Source organism: Malurus melanocephalus, unplaced genomic scaffold (assembly GCF_030028575.1).
Source record: "Malurus melanocephalus ecotype Western Australia unplaced genomic scaffold, MMel_1.1 scaffold_399, whole genome shotgun sequence".
Lineage (NCBI taxonomy): Eukaryota > Metazoa > Chordata > Aves > Passeriformes > Maluridae > Malurus > Malurus melanocephalus.
The window spans coordinates 126,957-151,087 of record NW_026623631.1 but is presented as its reverse complement, the minus strand read 5'-3'; the positions used below and the strand labels follow the sequence as shown (position 1 = coordinate 151,087).

General features: G+C 43.4%; 1 protein-coding gene across 2 annotated transcripts in view; it reads left to right on the top strand.

Moving 5' to 3' along the window:
* The window catches only part of SGCD (sarcoglycan delta), a 291,805-nt gene that overhangs the window by 225,843 nt on the left and 41,831 nt on the right, over positions 1-24,131 (top strand). For both annotated transcript variants that reach the window (XM_057379277.1, XM_057379276.1), the window contains 2 exons: positions 15,755-15,842; positions 18,020-18,139. In XM_057379277.1, the coding sequence (XP_057235260.1) occupies positions 15,755-15,842; positions 18,020-18,139 (208 nt within the window). The remainder of the gene's footprint in view (positions 1-15,754; positions 15,843-18,019; positions 18,140-24,131) is intronic.

Sequence of the window (24,131 nt, the reverse complement as noted above, 5' to 3'; positions counted from 1 at the left end):
AAGGTGCATTAGGAATTTTCACATTTCTTCGCTTGCAGATAAATTATGAAGATTATTAAAAACTGGAAGGGTCATCTATAAACCCATCTGTAGCTCAGCTGCACWGTCACTCTCAAAATGTAGCTGTCTTTCTAACTGTTGTAATTTATTGTGGACTATCSTGTGAACCATCTGCTTGCTTATAAATCAGACCAACTTTGACTGAAAGTTGYACACAGCAGTAGAAATCGTTAATTTTATGTCCTGGAAAGCTGTGGCAACAGTTTAGGGAACTTCAGTCTTCATTGCCTTAATTGGAATAGAAATTTAAAACTGGAAATTTTCCTGCCTATGTTGAGATGAGCTGCTAAGAAGCAAGTTGCTTGAAATGTAGAGTTAGCCCAGATTTAGCTTTCCCAGTGCAGTTGGGGTGTTTTGAAGCTTGGCACATCCAGGTCTGTGAGTAACTTGAAAGGGRCAAGACAGAGAACAAGCTGTGTGCATTTTCCATCCCGATAACAACAGAAATAAAACCCAGTGCTGTGATTGCACAGGAAAATCCAGTGAATTACTTCTCTCAGGAGCTGTCTGACAACCAATGAGATGATAATCTCAGCTTTAGGAAGCAGAGAAAGACATTGCCATGATAGGATTAGGATGAGTTTGCCCTTTCAGTGTTCAAGTGCACAGATAGAAAAAAAAAATAAAACCAAACTCAGTTTGCAAATGTTTACACCTGGGCTTTATTTTTTCTTACACTGATTCCTTTTAAAGACAAGAATGTGGATTTGCCTGATGACTTTGACTTTGCTTCAATAAAAAGCACTTGACTGGAGTCCTGTCCCTCTAGCTCTCTTGCATTCTCTCCTATTTCTGGGAACACAGAACTGAGTGTGGGCACCAGCCTTTCTACCTGGGGGAGCTCCAAACTCTTGCTGTTACACAGGTATAAGGGATGGCAAAATGTTCTGAACAGATTTTGAGGAGATTTTAAATTGTCTTTATAAAGAGATYTCTTAGTATATGTAGCTGGTTTTATGTTGAAGGTCTGCTTCTCATCATTTTTAATCAGCTAGAAAAAAAAAGGGTTTAAAAGAAAAATCCTATACATCAAAGAAAAATAGCCTGAGGCAAAGGACTGTGTCTTTCTGTTATTTTCCTTTCTTTGGGGGTTGTTAGAGGTCTCTTTCCTGCTCAGTGTGGCAAGGAGTGTATTTCTGAGAGCACGGTGCTTGTTCAGATTGTTGGAGCAAACCTGCCCTCATTTGAAGCCACACAAAATAACTGGTGACTCCAGTGGAAGGGGGACCAGGGCTGTCATTAACACTTGGCTGGGATTCTGCAAGGGCATCTGTTTGGCCTGAAAAATTCACAGTTGTGAATTAGGGCTGATAACTGCTATTCCCTTTACTGGTGTTTAGTAAGTTCTCATCAGCATAAAAGCTAGACTAGCGAGTGCATAAAATATGCTTCTCTGTCCTTTACATTTTCCCCAGCCGGTATTTGARTGATAGAAATTTTAAAGGAAGCTTTTAAGAGTGATAAATAATTATTTTGCCAATGCACTCRTCTCACTGTGCTCAGTTCTGGAGTGAGAGTGCTGTAATTTTAAAGCACAGGAGCACTTGTGTAATGGCCATATCCTTTTGTATTATTTGCTCTGCAGGTCCCCCTGCCTCCCAGCTAAAAATACACACTGCAAAACAATAAACTGTGTATTTGGATTAACCAGTGACATGTGCCCGCAGTGGGGCATACCTGCCTCRTAGCCATAAATACATATTTATAAGCCATATAACATACTAATTTGGATAAAAAGGGAATGCAGATGGCAGGATAATTGCAACTTTGCACGAGGCTCAAACTGTGTGGTAGAAATGTAGCTTTTAGATATATAGCATGAAAGAAGGCTGTTTTTTTGAAGGAGAAGACAGAATAATTCCTTTTCTTGCTTTGTCAGAGTTCACAGAGAAATGAAAGGATGTTGAATTAGTTCCTGATGATTTGGTCTGGCAAAGTGCTTAAGGGTTTCAGCATGTTCACTGAAACCAGCGCAGGGTGGAAATGAGGAAATGCAGTTTGTCTCACCATGCTGCCATCACTCAGCAGTCCCTGCCTGCTCCCACCACCTCCTCAGCTTTTCCCAGCATTTCAGAGTTCCCTKAGGGACTGGTTCCTCAAAGGAGAGAGGAATCTTCTTTGCATTATGTATACACATGAGCCTGTGGGAGCTCCTGTCAGCTCTGGAGATGTTGCTCTCCTGGCATTGGCCTCTGGGGCACTTCAGCTGCCACTGTAGCTTCAGGTAAAAAAAATCTCTCMCTGCCCAAGATCAGCTTCTGCAGCACCTCCTCTGACTGCATCTTCAAAGCTTGGTGCTCCTTGGCTGATTTTTGGTTCAAAAGTGAAGATAAAACCAACAAGGTTGCTGTGATGGCACAGCCAAGACCAACAATCTCCTTGCAGCCATGCCTGGCCATTTCCATCCTTCTTGTGGGGTTCAATCATTTCTTGTGGCCCCACTCTGGATATCGTGGGACATTTCAGAGTGCTTTAGCTGCACAAAGTGTCTCTCAGMTGGGTCAGTTTGAGTCCTGCTTGCCCAACAGAGACCAGCAGAGAGGAGAGCTGACAGTGAGCAGGGGATGCAGTGAAAGAACAAGGTGCAAAAGCATCATTTGGCAGGAGCACCCTCCCCTGATGCACAGATATTGTCACCATTGCCATCCAAAGCAGGTTTAAGTCTGTGTACAGCAGCAGGCAGTGAGTGCCCAGTGGGATTTATAAAACTGATATGCTCTCCAATAATACATTTCATTCTGAAGCAATGAAATCCAGAGAGCCTACTTCAGTCTGAACCCTGGCTGCCCCAGCGCTTTGGGGCCAGTTAGTGGCTCTGTGATATTTCCAGTGTGATGAAAAGGTGGAAGTTAAGTAAATTTTACGGCAACTATGAAAATATTTCCCTTTACTTTTATAGTAAAATTGGTCAGAAGTCTCTCAGCTTTGAATTTTGCAGGGAATTTTGTCAGCTGGCTGATGGGATATGTCCAGTGACATCAGAATTAAATCCTGCTATGCATCCTCCTGGTTGTTTCTGTAAGGAGCTGGTGCTGTGTGCCCCACCAGCTTCCAAACCAGAATGTCCCAAAGGTGTGCAGAAAAGTCCTGATGTAAACAAACTTGAAGAAATAACCCCACAAGTTGCATTTCAAAGCAAAGAAAATGCCTATGGCACTTTAAAAAAGGATTTCATAAATATTGCTAACTTGTCATAAGATCTCTTAAATGGAAGGGTAATGGCTCATAACATTTGTAAGCTTTTTAATTTCATGCAATATGAGCAGTGCAATCAACACCTATTAAAGCCAAGCTGTGCCCAGTGGGCTTCCCACCTCAGCCTTGGTCTATATTTGAATTTTGGGTACACCCCTGAACTAACCCTGGGAACCCCGTGTTTGTGGTTTCTTACCCTGACATCAGTGGAGGATTTGTGTCCAGAAAACGGGATCTGATCATTGCAGGAGTATCTGAACCCATAAGATGCAAAAGCACTTTACAGTCAGTGCTTTTCACCTCCTTGTGAGGGAGTTTGGAGTTGATGTGGACAAGTTAACAGCTCTGGAGCTAAACAGGAAGGAGGCAGAGAATTTCCCAGATGATCTCTTGATGTATTTTGCTTTTTCCCTTTGACAAGTGAWATTTCTCGCTCGAGCTGGTTGTGTGAAGAGAGAGAAACTGCTCAGATCATGTGTTTGTTTGCTGTTCTGATCYAATTCCCACCTCCTCCTCACTTGAAACGTTTGCAGCTGGACCCTGTGGCAACAAAAACAAGTGATGGGCATCCCAGCTCAGAGTGAGCTCTGGGCTCTCAGCTCCTGCATTCCATTTTTGCCCTGATCCCAGAAATCACTTGTGTTTCAGCTGTGAAAAGAAGGACAGTGGGGCACAGAAAACACAAGCAGCTCCGTGGGCTGCATCTCTCTCTCTCTGAAGTGCAAAGGCTTTGAGTTTAAGGATTTACCATGTCTAGACATTGCTGCTGACAATCAGGATTCTGGCTGCTTTGTAGAGGCTGAACTACAAAAACAACTTCTTAATACTAAAAATGAAAAAGAAATAAAGCTTGATATTGCATGGATAGAGAAAAAATAGAGAAAAATAGAAAATGGAAACACCAAGARACAAATAGGAAGATCCAATTATAAAGGAAAATGATGTTTTTCTCACATTTCCAAGAAGCCCCAAGAGCAGAGCTTTGTGTCTGCTTACCACAGGACAGCAAACACTTCTGCAACTCTTCTGCTGATCAAAACTATTTTGGCAGGAAAGTTATGTATTTTACAAGGCAGGAGTCGACAAGACAAGCTGTGCTGTCATTAGGAAGTGCAGGCACACAGAACTGCTTTTGCAGACAGCTCAGTTCGTGTGTTCTTTGATCTACAACAGGAAAGCAAAGTCAGATTTTCTAGGTTTCATTTACCAGTTGCTGTGCCAGTAATAGGAGYTCCTTTGATTGTTTTGTTTTTAAATAACAGATGTTGTATTTGGAGAAAGAAGAACATGGGTAAAAACAAGAACAACTTTAAATTTGCTCATTTTCTTTTAGGACAGATTTGTTGAGGGTCTTGGGAAGACTAACTTGCTATTCATCAGAGAAAAAGTACCATTTCTTTTAACATCTTCCTGGTTGGAACATGTTTCATTAAAACACATGCAGTAAAAAGTTGTTCTTCTTGGGGGTTGGTGAAAAAAGCAGTTTCCATGATTCCAGGTTTTGTTGTTTCTTTTTATTTACTCTAGGTTTTCAGTATAAAATGTTACATGCCCATTGATTTCCTCCTGATGTGCTGTGATTCTGAGTCCAGAGGGATTTTTAAGCCTGCTTCCAGCCTGGCCTTCAAATTTTCTGAGGCAGGTTGTATCCTGCCTGCTCCCTGTTTCCCTCTGAAACAGAATAATCTATGGGAAAAAAAAAAGAAAACTCAAAGTGCTTCAACTCACAGTATTTCTTCCTTGTTCATCCATTAAGCACAACCCTTGTTTGCCACCCTTACATAAAACTGCAGGACATTYCTCACTTTCAAGCCTTAATTTTTTGTCTGAGCAGGAGTGGAGCTAAAGCCCCCCTTGGTTTTGCCTTTGCACCTCTGAGGTTCCCCAGGGAGCATCAATTCTCCAKTGCTGCTGTCACCAACTTCCCCCAGAAACATCCCTTCTAAAGACAGACACACATCTTCCTATGGAGAATTCTTTATGAACTGCAAGGGAAGGATTTATTTWAAGTTTATTTCAAATGCAGCAGTGATTTGTAAATCACTGTTTATGAAAATGTTGAGTAAATGCCAGGATTTTCACTCTATCTTAGTTGGTGCAGTTTACTTTCTTGGATTCCTGATCAGTAATCTAAAACTAGGCAATYAAAATTGCTTTTATGTCCTAGGCCTTGTCCTTTCTCTGTCTTTCCAGCTGCAGCTTGATATTCTGCTTCTGGCTCCTTTTTCTCCTTGAGGAAAGCCATGTGTGATTCCAAAGCTTTTCTGTTGATTAAGAYGAGGGTCTGATTTTGATGGGAATCTAATGAACAAAAGTGCTGAACATCTGAGTTCTGCTTCTCTGYTAAGAGCCCAGTTGCAAAAGCTTACCTGTGGCATCAGGAGTGGGTGGTTACTGAGCTGGGGAGAAATTTGCTGTTCACTGAATCATCTGTATTGCTCTTCACAGTGCCTGGAAAATCTTCTTTTTGAAGTGCTAGTGCAAACTGAGCCTCCTTGGATGTGATCTGACAGGACTGCAGCCCAAGGCAGCACAGCTGAAGAGTCAGATGGGTTTTTTCCAACGAGAAGCTTTCTAAGATATCAATATTTTAAAGCAGAGAAACAAATAAACTAAAGGCAGTGGGTTGATTGAGAGGAGAAGAGAGGTCGCTTGTCTGACAGATCAAGTCTCAACTCTCCAGAAAGGATTTCAGTTTTTCAGCCTAAAGCTGTTGTCTTGCTTTTGATTAGGTTGATCAGTAAGAGTGTGAACAATTCATTATTTCTTTAAATCCCGATTTCTCTTGGTATATTTTTCAGGTTTGAAGTGTTCACAGCTCATGACCTTGGGGCAGCTGGTATTTCCCTTTGGGCAGGTCCACTGTTGTGTCACCCAGTGAATGGCCCAATAATCCATGGTCCAAACACACACTCATCGCTGTAAAAGCTGATTTAGAGTCTTGTTGTTTGTGTTTCAAAGGCAGTGAGTAATGGGATGAGCCAGAAGACGTTTCCTCTGCTGTTTTCTGTGGTTGAGTGCTCCGAGCCTGCATCCTTCAGTTTTTTAGACCATCCCTCACTCATTAAAGGCCACACAGGGCAGTGGCATGAGTGTTGTCACTGCTGCTGGCTTGAGAAGCACCTTTGATTCCATGCCTACTGTTGCTTCAAGCCTGAATATTTTATCTTTATTCTGCTAGCTCTTGAAAGCCCCAGCTCCTCCTGCACACTGACCTTTGCTCTGTGTTTTGTTGAGATCCCAACTGTTGTTTATAAGTGATGAGCCCTGATGTTGGTGCAYAGCTGGGGGAGCAGGAGGATTTTTGTTTCTCTCTGCAGTGTGATGTGTTGTGCAGCACTCTGGGAGGGGCAGCTCAGGTGAGGCAGAAGAAATGGGAACACACGGKCAGGACCCTTCCTGTGCCCTTTGCTGACAGCAGCCACTGGCTGGGAGTCTTCACTGATCAGTTCTGTCCCTCCAGAGTTTGGAAAGAACTTTGGGAATAAAAACACCAGGAGGCAAATACCTTCTCAAAAGAGAGACAGCCAGACAGGCTGAGCCACCGTGCTGATTGCCCGAGGAGCAATCAGGGTCCTTGGCTTTTCTGTGCCTCCCTGGGCTCTGTTTTACCTTCACACATCCCAGTCTCTTTGGCTGCTTCTGCCATTGCTCACCATTTCCCTAAACAACTTCCCTGTCTTTTTCCAGGCATGGAAAAAGCATCTGCTGCTTTTTCTGCCAACCTGACATCTCTTGAAATGCCGTTCCCCAGCAGAGCTGGTTGGGGATGGATTTTTTTGCTCATCGGTTCTGTACCACAGCAATACCCTGTGCTCTCTCCTCTCTTCACCCCRGAGCAGATACTCAGGAGTAGCTGCTGATTGGCAGCCACGAGATACARMCAAATCCCAGCACAAAAATCCACCTTCTGCAGCTGTGCTGCTGATCAGACCTCTGCTGCCGTGCTCTCTTGTAGGTACATGGGATCAGTGTGGCAGTGTCCAGCATGATTTAGGATCCTCCCTCCAGATCAGCCTGATTCCATGTCCCACACTTACCTGTATCTGTCATTTTTCCTGTCCAAGTGGCCTCTCACCTTGCCTGCTGGACATCCAGCCTCTCCAAGGCAGTGGAAGTTTGCAGTTCTTCCTCTCTGAGATGGTTCCTGTCTGACATTCACACTTCAATTGTTCCAGCTTGGCCCCTGTGCTTATTCTTGGGAGGAAAACTCTGGTCATGCAAATCACCAGAGCATCCTTCTTAAAGCCAGGTATTGATCATTTCAGCACAAAAAATGAAGTGGCTGGATTACAGCAACTCAAAACCAGTTTGTGCCAATGTTTCTGTGACCCATGACCCTTTTTAATAACTAAAGCAGATCAAATCACTTTGGTATCAGAAGTAGCGTTATAGACCCAGCCTTCCTTTTTTGTCCTTCCCCTATAGGGTTAACTCAGTGTATTTCTGCGATAAATATTCCCACAACAAGGCCTAAATATGGTTTTCATCAATCATTTTATAGCTGCTTCAAACCTGTCACACCACAGTATGCATTTACAGCAGCTCAGGGAGAAAAAAATGCAGAAAAACCACAAATAAGAGAATTGGGATAGAAAAGCTGCATTTTCTATTCCCAGGAATGGTCAGATGATCTTTCTTTGTGTCTTGTACAGTGGCAAGTGGACAGTCTCCAATGAATAAATAATTGCAGATGCAGGAAATGAGATTATTACTCCCATGAAGCTGTTGGAAAGGAGAGCTCACTGTGCCCTTCAAACATATTTCCTGATTCACAACCCTGCATTTACCTATGAAGCACAGCAAACCTGAATGATGGGGCTTCTTAGGAAGAGCTTTATAACTGTGAACAGGAGCCCAGAAACTGAAACACTTGGATTGCAGGAACATGTCCAGGCTGCCCCTTGTCCTTTCASAGGCAGAGAACTCCAGTGTGTAATCACACAGGTGAGCATGGCTGCCTGCACTGCCTCCCAGCCCTCACCGTGCTGTAATATAGCTGCTTTTGCAGTGTAATTGCTTTCTCTGCAGGGCTTCTTCCTATTGATTCTGCCTGTGTGGATTTAAATGGTTTGTGGGTTGTAACTAGACTCAGGTTGGTGTGCACCTCYGCTGCTCTGTGCGAGGCAGCTCACGTGGCACTTCTGGGAGACTTCAAAGCTGTCTAGATAGCATCACTCCCAGGCCTGCATGTATAGATTTGATTGGAAGAGAGAGGCTGGATCAGATAAGTCCAGAACATCAGTAAATATGTGTATTTTGTTTGGTGACACTTGTTCAATTCGAGTCTCTTTCCCAGGAAGCAGCTTGTGTTGTGTCATTTTTTCGGCGCGCTGTGTAAAYGCTCTGCATCTGCAACTGTCGAGGCTGGTGCCATCCCATAGCAGTGCCATCTGCTCGCTCACAGAGTGCTTTCTGCACAGATAAAAAATGGGAGGTGTTACTCATAATTAGGCAAATCRCATGCTGTGATCTGTGATTGATTCGATTCCTGTTGCCGGCTACCTCGCATATGTCTGTGTGTCCCTATGTATTGTCTACATATCAGCATATGGGTGCAGATGAATCAGAAGCTCAGGAATTCTTTTCCCCCAGTCCAGACAGATGGAAATGTTTTTCCTTCTTATTAGCAGCAGCTGAATTTCACTCACACCAGGGGCCTCTGCTGGGAGCTCGCCTGTGTTCCGTGCTGTACACGTAACACTAAGTTGGCATGGCCATTTATAATGGCCATTATAAGAAATAAGTGATCCATGGCACGCAGCAAAGGAAAGCTGTAATTCCAAAGCAATGTTCAGAGGAATCCACGTTATTAGCCTTCCCGGAGAGAAATATCTGGATATATAACTTGGCGTTACGCAGTGCAGTAACAGAATGCCTAAAAGGACTCGKGAGCGCTGCAGAACCCAAGTGTCTCTGCTGAATCTGATTTCTGGAAAATATTGCTGTGCTTTTCTTAGTATTAGCAGTTTCTGCTCTTAAACATGTATTCACCTCACTGACCAAAATCTTAATTGGTTTTGGTTGTAGTATGGTCTAAGTAATGCTGGTGGTAAGGGAAAGKAACTGAGAAGTGAGTAATTGTGCATTATTTGTGTATTGTCTTATAATGTCTTTCACAGGTAGTGAAGTATGATTTACTGGCAGTTTTAAAAGATGTTTAAGGCAGGCAGTAGGAACACCAGAAAGGCCATAAAAATGAAAACACACRAACAGAGGTCTGCACGCTTGACTGGAGTAAAAGTTACCAGCAGTGGAGTAGCTGTATAGTTGGATGATTTAGAATATTTTTAAGCCTCGGCTGAGCTCTATTCTTTTCTCTCCCTCTCCTGTGCCTACCTGCAGTGTGTTTACTTCAGCAGGAGATCTGTCACCACTGAGCTCTGATCATGACTAGGACAGTCCAAGGCAGAAAATAGGATATAACTTAGCAGAAATCCACAGTCCTGCTGCTCCAACACCTCCTGGAGATGGGGATCAGGTTGGAGCGAGCTGCCCTGAGCAGCAGCAGCAGCAGCAGCAGCAGCAGCAGCTTGGCTTTTCTGCAGAGGAATTTAAGTAAATTGAAACGTTTGGAGAATGCTTGGTTTATTTTATACTGGAAGGGCTGAGCACTGTGCTCAGACTGCTGCTGTCCTGTTTTGGCATTGTTTGAGTCCAGCTTTGTTTGCWCAAGGGATCTTTGCTCCCCAGGGATGCCAAGTTAATGACCAGCACATGTTGATTGACTCTGTGTAACACCTTTGGGTGAACTCTCAGTGCAGTGAAGAGCTYGAAGCTTTTTCAGAGTTATTTGATCATTTTACAAGTTATGCTGCTCTTTTGTTTCAGCTGAGTGTGTCTCACCAGAGGGCTCCTGGAGCTGAGCTTTCTTTAATGCCTCAGACTTTTTTCCAAAGCCAATAATGATCCRTTCAGCCCTACCGACAGAGAAAGTTTTGTGAATGTGCAGCAGCCTTCCGATGTTACAAATACCTGATGTTTGTAAAGCAGATCAGATGCTACAAACCCAGATTTTCCACCCCTGTGGATAATGGATAGAACTCCAGCATGCACAGTTACATTTTATTTTCATGTGTATGTCTGTTGGTTTCATCATGTCACCTGTGGTTTTCCTTAYATTATAAGTCAATGAAGTAAAAAAGAGAAAAGAACAGCAAAGCAGTCAAGGCAGATGTAATGYCTTGGAAATTTTTCGCTGTTGTTTTTAATGTCAGCAGACATRGTGTAATTTAATTTTCAGAAGAGTCTCAGCTGCAAAGTAGCTGATTAGGCATCTTGARAAGCAGCCACTCTCTCAAAACACTCAGCTCATGAGTTTATTACAGGTATTATTCTAAAGAGAGAAACCCCTAGACTGCCAGAAATAAATCCCTTTGAAGGGTGCAAACCCCCTTGGGTGGCCTTCCAGAAGCAGAACCCAGTCATTTAAATCTCACATCACAGCCCTGCCTTCTTCACACTTTGAAAAGAAGAGTCGAAGATATAATTGCTTTAATGGAGCAGAAGGAAATTTATCTTTTGTTTCCATTGTTATTAAAATGAGCTTCAAGAAGTGTCGTAAGGGAAAGGAGTTTGTGGCATCAGATATAAAACTCTGACCTGCACTATCTGTGCCATTAAAATATCTCATATTGGGTGTGCCCACAGTATTTTCTGAGCTCCATGGTTGTAAAATGTATCATTCCATGAAGGTGACTGAACCTTGTTTGCACAGAAGAAAGAACTTGAATTTTACTTATTGCTGTTTAAGCATTTGAATGCTTGATGAAGTGTCCGAAGTTGTAGCCCAGCACACGGAGCTCATGGTGCTGCATTTCTGTCTTTGAGTGCCCATTGCAGCTCAGGGCTGTGTCAGCTCTGTCCCTGATCCAGGTTAGGTGACCTGGGCACTTCCCACTTGAGAGAAATTTTGTCTTGAAGAAGAGGATGCAAACTACATTTTGTTACGTCTCCACTGAACCCACTGCCTCCTTCCTAAAAGCAGCTGTCTTCAGACACACATATGGCCCGTGCTGGGGCATTTGACAGCGTTTGTTTTAATCTGTTTGTTACCAATTCCTGTCACGGTTTGCTTTCATTCTGCTATGAAAAGCTTGCACTGTCAAATCAGGAGTTTTACKAAGAAAGGGATTTAGTAACATGAACATTATGTTCAGCTGCTCGAAGGACAAAATCAAGATCAAAAGAGACTCAGTGATTAAACAACAAAAAGTATGTTTAAATCATGTTAAGGGCTATTTTCAATCTATCACCTACGGATTTAGCTACATGCCTGAAATTTTTGTGCCAGGAGGCATCTGGGCAAAATCCTGGTTTGCAGTGGAGAGCTAGACCAGAAAAAGGAGAAAGAGCTTTTGAAATAGAAACAGTAATTTTAGCAAGTTTAGCATGAAGTCCAGATTTTCTGCTGATGGAGATGAAGGCCAGGCTGCTGTTCCAAGCAGGATCTTAGGGATGGGGTTTGTGAAATATTCCCAAGTTTGTTTCTTTCACAGCCAACGGGTGATGCTGTCCAGTGGTTCCTGTTTGCTCTTCAGGAGGTGTGTAGTGTCTGTGCAATGTTCTGTGAGGTTTGTTGAGGCTCAGGACAGTGCCAGGTGAATGATTCCTGCAGCATCTCTCACCAGTTCTGAGGGGTTTTACTCAGTTACAGTCCACCTGTGCACAGAGCAGTGTTTGCTTCCTGTAATGGCACTGAGAGCTGGAGTTGAGCAGGAAAATGGAGCTCTGTGTGACTTCTCCATGGACTGCTCCTTGCCAGCCTAGGTTATGCTTTTAAGATTTTAAGATTTTATTTTATTAGTACTTTCTCGAGCCTGCAGGAAATTCACCAATCCCATTATTTCCACAAGTTTCACTTGGCACTTAATGTKGGAAGTCTTTGAATCTACAGGATCAAATCAAAGCTATTGCTTTTGACCATCCAAACTACAAACTCACACACTGTGAAGCATTATTTTTAAATTGCCTGTTGAAATTTAAAAGGTTTTCCAAATATTTTTAATAATTCCCTAAAACAGTCTAAGGACATCTGTTAAAGAACTGAATCTYCCTGAAGACAGCACTGGTTGGGATTGCTTCAGCTGCAAATTAAGGTTGTCAGTCAAAGGGCTTTTTCTGTTTCAGTCTCTGATCTGGGAGTTTTTAGCATCTCTTCCAAAGTGAGCCAAAGAAAGACAGCTGTTCTGGCTTGTTTTGCCCTGTGTTTAACCTAGCAAACAGTRAGTTGACACCTTTTGTGAAGTCTTCTGTATTTTCCTGGATACCTCACTGCTTGGTGAGGAACCAACTCTGCAGTTTTGATGTATTTTGAAATATTCCACTCTCCATATTCTTTCTTCTGCAGCATGTGTCCAATGTTTGAATACATTGAGTAGCTGTGGCAAACACTATTATGTGTCTGCAAACATTTGCATTATTGTTAAGGCACTGGGTCTGCTAATGAGGAGCTGGAATAAGAGGCAGGATGATGTATTTACTCTCTAGGATTTCCTGCAGAGATGAACAGTAGGTTCATGGTGAGCTGGAAGTACATGACCAGCCCAAAGAGTCTTTAAAGGATGTGATTGTTTATTACATGCTGATATTCTAACTCGAGCCCTGTCGAGTGCTGTGACAGTTTATGAAAATATMACTTCACTACAGAACTATTTTATTGTGCTGATGCCATATTGATGTAGATTTCCACCTGCTCATATGCATCAGAACACTTCATTTTGTGTCCTGGTAACATGGAAGTGTGAGAGAAGGGGAAGGTTTTGTCTTTTCAGTTGTAATTTCTAACTGGCTTTTAATGCTTTGATTATTTCTTTTTCTGTGTGATTGAAAGAAGTTGGCATCATCACCAAGCTTGCAACAGAGGAAACATTTTTTTAATGTTCACTATTTAAGATGTCAGTGTTATTTCCTTTGTAAACAGAAGATGATGRATAGAAAATCTGCAGAATTTTCAGCAAAAGGGAGTAATTTTTTCAGTTCTCTTTCATTCCTTAATGGAAAAAGAATTATGGAAATGAGAGCAGGCATTGCATTAAGTGCTTSAAATGTTCTTTCCCTGCAGACCAATAAAAACATAACTCCTCCATTAGGGAAATTTGGTTTTTTGAAGGCTGCATGAATCTGAGTTCTGAATCAGTGAATGAGATGACTTGGCTGGAGTAAGCACTTCCAGGTCCGATTCTGTATTTTAAGTCTTTTGTAGGTGGATACCAGCTCTTAGTTTGTCTTGTAGATCTTTTTCGTAGCAACTCTTTCTGTGACATTTTATATTGGCTCATCTTTCAGCCATTCTGTAGGGCAATCTCGTACTACAAAAAGCAGGAACAGATTCTTCAGAGTCACRGGGATTGAACTGTTTTTCCTGCCTGAATTTGGACTAGAATTCCTGGCCTTTTCAAAACACTCCAGCTGCTTAGAACTCCATAAGCAAAAGTCAAATGGTACAAAACAAAAGAATTACCTTTCTGTGCTTCCTATGATGTGTTCATAGTGGTTACAGTTCTTACCTGTGACTATACATAATGCTAATTTTAGCTATTTGCCTTTAAAATATCCTTCATCTGTGACTGTGAGATGGGTATGCAGCAGTAAATTGTTGTTGCTGGGTGTGCTCAAAGCCTCTGAGCTGGGGCTATTCCAGTGAACTTTCTTTTTCTGTGCTGTAAACCATAAAATAGTAATAATCAGCATTAATATCTAGAAGTTCTAGAAGATCACAAATAAAATTAGAGAAGCRGGGAATCATTACAAGTCATTACCACTGATCCTTACTTCTAAATTATTCATCATAATTCAGTTTCATATACAATGCTACTTAAGCTGTCAGACACATTGMAGGAGTATAGAAGGATGATTTGTCCTCATTTAGTGTATGAGGGGTCAGAGGCACCAAGAGATTCTGAAACTTGTCCAAGATCTGGAAATGATTAGGTGGAATTCTTTTTTTTATTATAAATAGTCTGAATGTACCAAAACTTTTGAGTTATAATTATCAGATAAGCCCATTTTTCCCCTTCCTTGCTGAAGGGCTGATCCCATGGGAACATGCTGCAAAAAGTGAGGGCAACAACTGTAATTATTGTGAATATTTGGTCACATCTGAGGCTGGTTTTATTTTAGTTTTTTGAAGTTTGTCTTCTGCAAACACCACTGGGAATTGTTTGGCCATCTCTAGAATGTTCCTTGAAGCTCCAGCCCACCACAGGGCTCCCATGAATGATTTCTGTGTTCCTGTTGTATTTTATATGCAGACAACTTAGTCTTTCTGCCATGATCCAGAAAAAAATGGCATCTATGAAAATATTGTGTCTCTTACAAATTCAGGAGGCAAGAAGAACATGCCTGACCCACACGATTTTCTTTCCCCATCCTTATTATTCATTCCTGATGGAAAGATTTTGAAATGCTGGAAAAAGACACTGGACATAAAAATTTTCAAATCCTTGCTGATTTTCTTGCTATTTCATCTCCTCTACCTGTCCTATGGCTTAGTCAGTGGATTTGATCAGCAGCCTGCTTTAGACATTACAAAGAGACTCTGGCAGTGAATTTCCACCTCGCWCTTTAGATTTTTGCTGATTGGGTTTGGGGTCATCCTGTGCTCAGACTGTGGGTGGCTAATAGCCCCCAAGAAACCAACTGTGCAGGCTGGGGCTGCCTGTGGAAAACACGAGTTCCCAGGTGCCTGGGCTGTGTTTGCACACCAGAGGAGMCAGATGGTTGGAGCTGTGGGGTTTTTTTTTGGCTCTGCTCTGCAGGAGAAATACCTGAGATGGAGGTTGCCAGGTCGCTGTGTGGCTCCTGTGTGTTACCAGCTGCTCTGGCTCTCCTCTCAGAGGCGTGTCTAAAGCAAAGAAATGAAAAATGGGTAAAAATCTCTATGGTCAAGTGGGAAATGGGGAAGATTTTGTGTCTTGTGTTCTGCAGACCTGGTGGGATGGGTCTGGTCACAGGCTGGCATCCCAGCCCACAGTGTGCTGGTGAAACCTGCCACATGTTCACAAGTGCTTTGAGATCTAAGGCTCTCTCCCCATGTTAATCAGATTTTCTTCTCCCCAGCCCTTGGGCATAGCTCAGTCCAGTGCTGAGCAAACACTGTCACCCACCAGAATCATCAGGAGCTATAATTTTGTAGATCTTCCTCCAAAATTCACTGCTGCAGTCAACCACCCTCCCAAAACACCTTTGGGAAGCTTAGATCAGGTCCCAAATTGCCTTCTCATTTTAAAATAACAGTTTGGTTGGCTTCTCATTTTGAAATAACAGCTTGGTTGGCTGATACCAGCCAAAGAGCCAACCATCCCTAAAGCAAGGCACTGCCTGGGCCAGACAGAGCTGTGGTGTCACTCTGGCTTTATCCTGGACAGGAGGAGTTCCTGCAGGGGTGGTGCACCCCAGCCTTGGGGTCAGTGCTGACCAAAGCTCCAGGGGTCTCACCCAGGGTGGTCCCAGGCAGCCATCCCTAACTCACATCCTTGTTCTTGGGGTCTTGTTCCAGGGCAACCCCCTGTACTTCCAGTCCGCCCGAAACGTGACAGTGAACATCCTCAACGAGAAGACAAAAGTCCTCACTCGCCTTGTAACAGGTAAGGAGGGTTTGGGGGGATTAGGGAGGGATGAAAGTGGCTGTTTTGGGATGCTGTGCTGGYTTCAGATAGCGCAGAGGGGAGCCCAGGTGTCTCGTGGAGTACAAATGGAAACTTCACTCCACTTTGTAGAAACAAAGCCAGGAACATGAAAGCTGTGCTGGGGAGACGACTGGCTGGTGCTGTCTGATAACAGARCAGACCATCATTTTCATTTGAAAGCTAATCCAGAGACAGAAATGTTCGCTGTACRGCTTCAGGGTCAAGAAGAACATATGCCAGGCTGACATTTCTGTTGTAACAAGCACAGGTTTTTCCTAAGACACTTAAAACTTGCCTGAAATCTTGGGAACTCTGGAGACCAACTGTGGCAACACTTTGCAATTTGTAGTCTTTGTGCTGATGAAGAACTCCCTTTGCTCCCAARCATGAGTGTGTTGGATGGGGAAATGGGTGTTTCATAAATCCCCAGTGCACAGCAGCCTTTGAATGAATGCATGAGCAATTTGGGTTGAAAGGGACTAATGCATTAAATAGGGTATAAGGCACTGAATATATGGTATAAAATTTGTATTTTATATGGGGTAGGGATCTATTCACTGAGATTTATGCCTGGGCTGTGGGAAGTATTGGTGTGTGGCWAAGCCAGAAATCCATAAACATGTTTCCAAGTTGAGACTGGGTTGCTTGTTTTGCTTATATAACATCTTGGCCTTTAGTCACAGTATTAAATAATTAAATATGCAGCTTCAGTGAGCAATTATTTAGGCAGCAYGTGTGAAACTTGCCTGGAGGGAGGCAATAAATTCAACCCCAGGCTCCCTGATTCTCACATTCAGAATGAACATCTTCAGTTTGTTGGTTCTCCGTGTATTTTCAAGACGGTGTTTGGTTCACTTCAGCACCTCTGTGTCACGAGAGGTTGGGAGGACACACTCAGTGATACCTCCCAGCCTGATATTYTGGTTGTTGAGCTCTTTATGCATTCAGCAGCAGCTTTGATTTCACATTGGAGCAAAGATGTGATCCCTTCTAGCTGCAAGAATGAGTAGGGAGGTGGTTAATAAGCAAGATACAAATCAAACTAAAAGTGTACTGGGTTTTCTCAGAGTGCCTGCAGGAGATTTTAATATTTCCAGGGATCTCAGCGTGGCCTCACTTGTCTGTAGTGCAAACCCCGGGCATGATTCTGTGTGTGCAGGTGCCAGCACAGGTGACCTGGGCAGGGAAATGCTGGGCAGAGATGGAGTTTGAAGCTGCCTGTRAGGAAATAGTGGCTTTCAGGTGTTTTCACTTGTCTTCTGAGAAATGAGACTGGTGATGAAGATGGCCAGAATTAAAGCAAACTCCAATCACCTACCTTGTGCAGGATACTATTCTGGGAGGGCTATTGAATGGTGATTTAGCCAAAGTCTGGCCGAGGTCAGTAACCCAGGGCAGCCTCTTTGTAACTCTTTGCAGCCTTTGAGCTGCAAAGCTGCCCAGAATGCTGTTCAGGCAGCTGATGTTTATCAGGCTCCACAACAAAATGAATTGCCAGAGGCTTTCCAGCACTGCAGGGCACAGCAGCCTGCAGGAAAAGCAGCAGAATTGAAATAAGATCTTCCAAGGAAAGTTTTACTTGTCTAAAAACTTTCTCCARTGTGAGACAATGCCATTTTTCTTGGTACATAATTAAAGGCATCTAAACCAAAACATTTATTCCTGTGCTGGTGTTTGCTTTTATTTCTTTTTTTTAATTGCACTGTGCATGACACTGATAGAATTTGAACCCATATATATTTAACAGGCAGAAAACCAGGGATCTTTTACACTGCAGCATCAGCAAAAGGGGCTCAGGAGCTCCAATACTCTCAAAGCAGGGCTGGATGTGTTTGTTCATTGCTGTTTTCACATATGGGTCTGTCTTTCTGTAAACATTTCCCAGCCATCCCAAGTTCAATGGTGATTTTATGACACACATAAGCATTAACAAAAATGTAAGTAGAAATAGTTGAGCAGTTGTTACTTGGGTAGAAAACTGCCCTTTTCTAGTAAGATCTAAAAAGCCTCCCTGTTTGGTGTCTCTGATGCAATTTTTAGAGCTATTATTACTCAGCAAATGGGCTTATTGAATGTGGGAAGCTACTGTGTGATTTTCTTATACTTTTCCCTAAAGTAAAGCTTGTTTCCCTTAGGTCCCCAAGCAGTGGAAGCACACAGCCAAAAATTTGAGGTGAAAACCCTCTCTGGGAAATTGCTGTTTTCTGCAGATGACAACGAAGTGGTTGTTGGAGCAGAGAGATTGAGAGTTCTAGGTAAGAGAYTGTTCATTAAGTCACAATTCTAATATGCACCTCTTCAAATTTGAGTATAGTTTTGCCTGACTTTCCTTCATACTTGCTTAAATCTTCTTGTGGAGATAAAAACTTGTGCTGTCTTTATTGCCCTGAATTTTCTTCAAGCAGATAATGGCCAGGAATTTCCATCTGGGGGCTTTTTTAACTTGCACAACATGTTATTTCCCCTCCAGAGRAAAACTGCCCTGRAAATGGTTTGTCTGGCTCAGTGAARTAGCTTTAAAACCAGTTTTGAAACTGAGCAGCTTTATCTCTTGGATCTGGGATGGAGGACAGTGAGGGATTGCTCTAAGGATGTGCAGAGGGAAACCTCAGGGTTCATGTTTTTGGTCCCACCACTTCACCAGCTCCTCCTTAATCCTGAACAAACACCAGGAGGGAAACCTGCAGTGAAAAACACGTGAATTAGGGCCCCACATTATTTCTCTGAAGGGTTTGGTGGCTGTGTTTCCTTGGCCCCATACAAGAGTACATTGTGCATCTCTGAAATGTCTTCTGTTCTCTGGGAAGGGAAAAGTGTCCTGTGGTTTAGTCTCCAGAATAAACAGCAACAAAAATCCTGCTGAGCACTGTAGTGCACTTTCATTTTTTACCTGCAACTGAGTGTTTCTCGAGGTTTGTTTGACTTCTGCAGATCTRTCAGAAAAGAAAAGGTAGAATGATACCACTGGTGATGTTACATGGCAAGCATTCCGATGACCTTGAGCTGAAATGCTTTCAGAGTTCATACTTGGCTTTGTTTTTCTCCAGCTTTGCTTCCCCAATCTAATTTTATCTCTGAAAAAGTGTTTGCTGTGGCTGTTTGCCATGCTGGGAAGTGTTGTACCATATGTTCGTGTTTCTTCCAGTGTTTTTTCCTGCTCTGAAGGCCAGTCTGAGCTGTAGCACACACACAGATTCCTTTGATCATTCCTCTGGTRTTTGGGATCTCGGGTGCTGCTGGATGTGTCTGCTGACACCCACCTATGCCATGTAAATAATCTCAGCTTGTTCTCGTTCTTGCTGAGCATAGATTTATTGTAGAGGCAAGTGGATGTCAACAACCTGGCGTGAAAGTCACCCCACAGAGGTCAGAGCAGCAGCTCTCCTGGCCAGCTTTGAGTCTTGCCAGCRACAAAAACTCCTTTCCTTGTACGGTCATCAAAGTTTTTCTCTGAAATTTCGTGCTACAAACTCACGCTGAATCTTTGTGCTGAGCAAAGAGGTGCTCTCCAGTTTTGAAATGAACACTGCTCTGGGTAGCTAGAGGAGTTTTCAATATTAGGAAGGGATTAAAAAAGGGAAGAATACACAGAATTACAGATTAGAAACAAACGCAAGGACATGTGATGCATTTGATGGTGCTTTAAAAAATTGCACAGTGTGGACAGTGCAGATTACCATATGAAAGTGTTTTTTATTTGATTTGTACATGGGGAGTTATTCTGATTTATGAGCATTAAAGGACACAAAAAAGACAGAGTTGGCCACCTCTGCTTTTCATGTATGAAGTTTAGAGTACWTCAATGRTTTTATATGATATGGTGAATSCAGTCCAACCTGTCASTGTAGGAGGGACTGGAGGATGKCAGGAGCTTCTATCTGAGGTTAGGRCAGCCCTCTGAGCCCTGTGGCCGTGCTGGGATCTGCTGGAATTGGCACAGCCTTTTSCAGACACCAAGGAATTCCCTCTGCCCTGCTCAAAGCTGGGAGCTCAGCACTGCCTGGGCCCAGAGGGCTCTGGGGGAGCTCGGGTTTGCTGGCAAGAAATCCCATAAAAACTGAACCTTACAGTGACAAGCTCTTCTGCTGTGCTTGTCTGTGTGTGTGTGGGATGGGATGGGATGGGATGGGATGGGATGGGATGGGATGGGATGGGATGGGATGGGATGGGATGGGATGGGATGGGATGGGAGCACATTCTCACTCTTAGCACCCCTTCCCTCCCTCCACAAGCTGCTCTCCATGGAATCTGAGCAGCTCGTGGTCTTTGGAAAGATCCTACAGCAAACCTCAGAGCTGCTCTCGTTGCTCAGAGCCCCAGCTCTGTTTTTGCAAGGCTGAGATTTCTGGAATTTCAAAGATCTGCCCCTCCTGTGCCCGTGGTGCTGCCTGTGGGGTTTTGGGGGGCTATGAGCAGCCCTCCCCTGCCAGCCCTTGCTGTGGTCAGCTCTGTGCAAACCCCACAGACACACGAGCTCACATGGGGCTGCACAGCCCCATGGGCTCCTAAACACAGATTTCTTGTGTAGGGCAGATAAATGAACTGCTCCTAATTGAATTCAGATTTGCTGCCTCGTCCAGCAGAGCCCCTTCCCCCTCCCTACTCCCTCCAGAAGTGAAACATGTCCAGACCGTCTGAAAAATGGGGCGTAAGAAGCACTCTTTAGTTAAAAGAGTATTAAAAAATAACTTTGATATATATTAATTACAATTTCATTTAATAGCTTATTGAACGTTATAGCATTTATAAATAAAAGACAATCATAAAGCATTATTCTGACTGTTAATTAGCTCTATTTATTCTCCAGATTAGTTTTTAAATATGCCCTCTAGATGCCACTTGATACTAATTAACAGAGTTACATTATTATCTCTATAGAAAGGCATTTTTAATTAAATCTAAAGCAATTTAAATTAGCAYGAGTTTTTACAGAAATTAAACTCTGGTCAGATGCTTAATTTAGCCTTATAAGACAACATCTGATGACATGCCAGTGTCAGTTCTCCCAAGGGCCATGACATCTTTTTTTTTATATTATGTTTTTGAAGTTTGTTTTCGGGGAAACTTGCCAGTATACTCTGGTGTTTAATATTTATGATGGATTTAACCAGTTTTTTTTAAAGACCAGATATTGATGGGAACCCACATGCATTCCAGTGAGCTGAGATAAAGCCACAAAAGCCACRTCCCTGCAGTTTACAGGAGTCTGGCAGTCCCTGGGTTTGAGTKTGGAGGGAGGTTTGTGTGGGAGGTGGGATTGTGTGGGCTGGATACTGTTCCATTACAAATCAACCACGCTTTTTAACCACTATTAAAATCACCATTTTGCCTTGCAACAAGGAGAGGATTAATCACAAACCCACAAGGTCCCTTCTCTCCAACAGAACAATCCAGGGATTGCTCCCACTCCCCAGAAAATGTTCCTGTCAGACTTTCAGATTAGCATGGCAGAAGCTTTCCTTCTCATGGAGCCAAATGATAAAAATTTGGCTAAAGCCTTCCCCTGTGGCAAACCCTAACTAAAATAGCTGTATTTAGAGTGGGGCAGGATGCCTTTCATCTCCCAGAAAAAATAAAGACTGCAGGAGCAGTGTGACCCAGCCAGGCACAGCATCCCTCCCCAGCACCGTGGCTTATTAAAAAGAACCTCTGATCCCACCAACCTTTCCCTGCCCTCCCTTCAAATAATTAGCCAGTAGCTCTATTTCTACCTTGTAGCTTTTTTTTTTTCCACTGTAGCCTACACCCTTTGGGCAATGAACCATGTGGAGCATGGGTAGACATTCAGGAATGTTCATTTGGGAACATTTTTTTTGTTCCAGTTTCTCTCCAGCTGCCTGGGAACGCACCTGGAAAGAGGAGTCAGCTGTTGAAAGGTTATTGCAAATTTATTAATAAGTTTGGAGTAAYTAAATCCAAGGCACATTTCCAGCATTTTATTTATGAGCTGTATGTTAAGGACTTGAGAGGGTTTAGTGGAGGAGCACCAGCAATAAAAGCAGTGCAGTCCAGGAGTGCGTGGCYATTTACAAGARCATGTAGYGACAGGAGGAAGAGGAATGGCTTTAAACTKTAAGATATTAGATTTAGATTAGATATTATTAAAAAATTCAATACTGTGAGGGTGGTGAGGCACTGAAATTAGTCCCCCAGAGGAAGCTGTGGATGCCCCATTGAGGTTGGATAGAGCTCCGAGCAGCCAGGTTTAGTGGAAAGTGTCGCTGCCTGTGGCAGGGGGGTGGAAAGAAATGATCTTTAAGGTCTCTTCCAAGCCAAATCATTCAATGATTCTATGAATTCCATGATTCTTGTAGAGAGCTCTTTGAAATTGGAGCAATGGGGCTGTTGTTGGGGGCACAGGGAGTCACCTGCTATGCCCTTACAGAGCATTGGGTGCTGGGGGTTGTTACTCATGGAAGGGTTAAAAAAGTGTTCGCTTTTTTTGGACATTTTGGACAAGGGAACAGGATTTAATGTGGATGTGCTGAACTAATCCATCTGTGTAAGCTGGCCCAGCTGTTGTAAGCTTCTTCATCTACAAACATTTTCAGGGATCCATTATTAGCTTGATCTGGGAGTGCCAGCCTGTTTAGAGGACTCTGATCACATTTCCTCCATATTACACTTTTAGTGGCTTCTTGGCATGTCCTTTCCAGCTTTTGCTTGCTGCAATAGTTACAGCAGAGTAACTTTAATGWCTGCAAGAGTAGTTACATTTCATTAAATAATCTACAAAGGTATTAGACTGGTATCAGTCATTTCAGAGGGTGGGGTAGGCTAGAAATTCAAGTTTCCAGGAATTACCACCYATTTTTAYAGCATGTCCCCTTCTTCAGCAGYGATTATTTATGGGTCAGGACAGGCATGGTTGCCCTTTACAGCAGCCATTATGATTTCCAAATGGCATTTTGCTGATGTGTTTGTGGCRGAAGGAGCAGCTCTGGTAGCCAAGTGTTGAAATCAAACTTGACCCGGAGAGCAGACGGAGATTTCTGGTGTCGCCACCGAGTCTGCTGCAACTTCATGCCTGAGGGTGAATGCCACGCTTGAATCTTTGCATTTTGGGTGCTTCCCTGGAAAGCGTGTCCCTGTTACATGTCTGTAAGAACCCTTTAGAAAGGAGATATGGTGCTGCAATACTCATTTCTTAGGAAATTGGAGCATTTTCCTCCTCTGATCCCGTGGGAGACAGGAAAGCAGACCCGTCCCCCTCTGTTCACTCTGGCAGTTTGGAAAGGGTAAAGCTGTGGGTCATGTTTGACATGGCCCTGCCTCATGTGTCAGGCTGTGATTGGCTAACAGAGCCCCTAGAGCCCGTCTAACCAGAGATGTGATTGGCTAAGAAGGTTTGTGAGTCGTGACCCTGAAGAGGAAACAGCCAATGGGTGCTCAGCCCGGGAAATTGAAAGTATAAAGAGGCTCAGCTTTGTGAGAATAAAGGATTTCTGTGAACCAGCCAGGAGAGAGGTCCATGTGCTCTGTTCCCCCATTGTCACACGATCCTTTTCCTTTGCAAAGGGGTGGACAGGAAGGTGCCTGTAGCCCACAGCTGGCTTGGTGCTGCTGCAGCGTGGACGGGGAACTTCTCTGGGATGCCTCAGCAGGATGTTTTGCAGTGCTCGTGGAAACAAACCACACCATCAGCCTGGGCCCGCAGCCTTTCCCAGTTCACTCCATTAAAAATGAACCCCAGCTTCCTTAGGCTGCTTCAAAGCTGCTCCAGAGCTCCTTTCTGTGCTCTCAGGAGGGAAAGGAACAAGCCACAGCCGGCTGCTCGCCAGGCTGGGACAAGCATTTGACCTTTTGCTGAAGATGTATGAACTGCTCCAGGAAGCAGCTGCAATATTCAGTACTCACTGCCCACAGGTAATTAGGCAGCAGCACTAATGCAGTCCCACAGCAAGTGCCAAGCTGTCGTGTTGGTCCTGCAGGAAAGGGATAGCGAATAAAACGAGGGAAGTAGGGAAATGTGCTGACAAATGAAGATACCAGGGGTTAGCACAGGCATGAGCAAGCCTGGAAACAGCCTCTGCTGTCTGCACTGTTCAGTCAGGGCAGTACAGTTCCTTTGCGCTCGTTGCAGRGCTGTGRTGATGGAAAAAAATTATGTTTAGCAAGATTRAAGAGTAGTGGAGGACAAAAACATGTGTTTGCTATCAGTGGTTAAAGCCACAAGAAAATTACTTTTTTTGTTTCCGTTAGGAATCGTGCTGTTGCTGTATCCATGTAAAAGTCAGGGGTCACAAA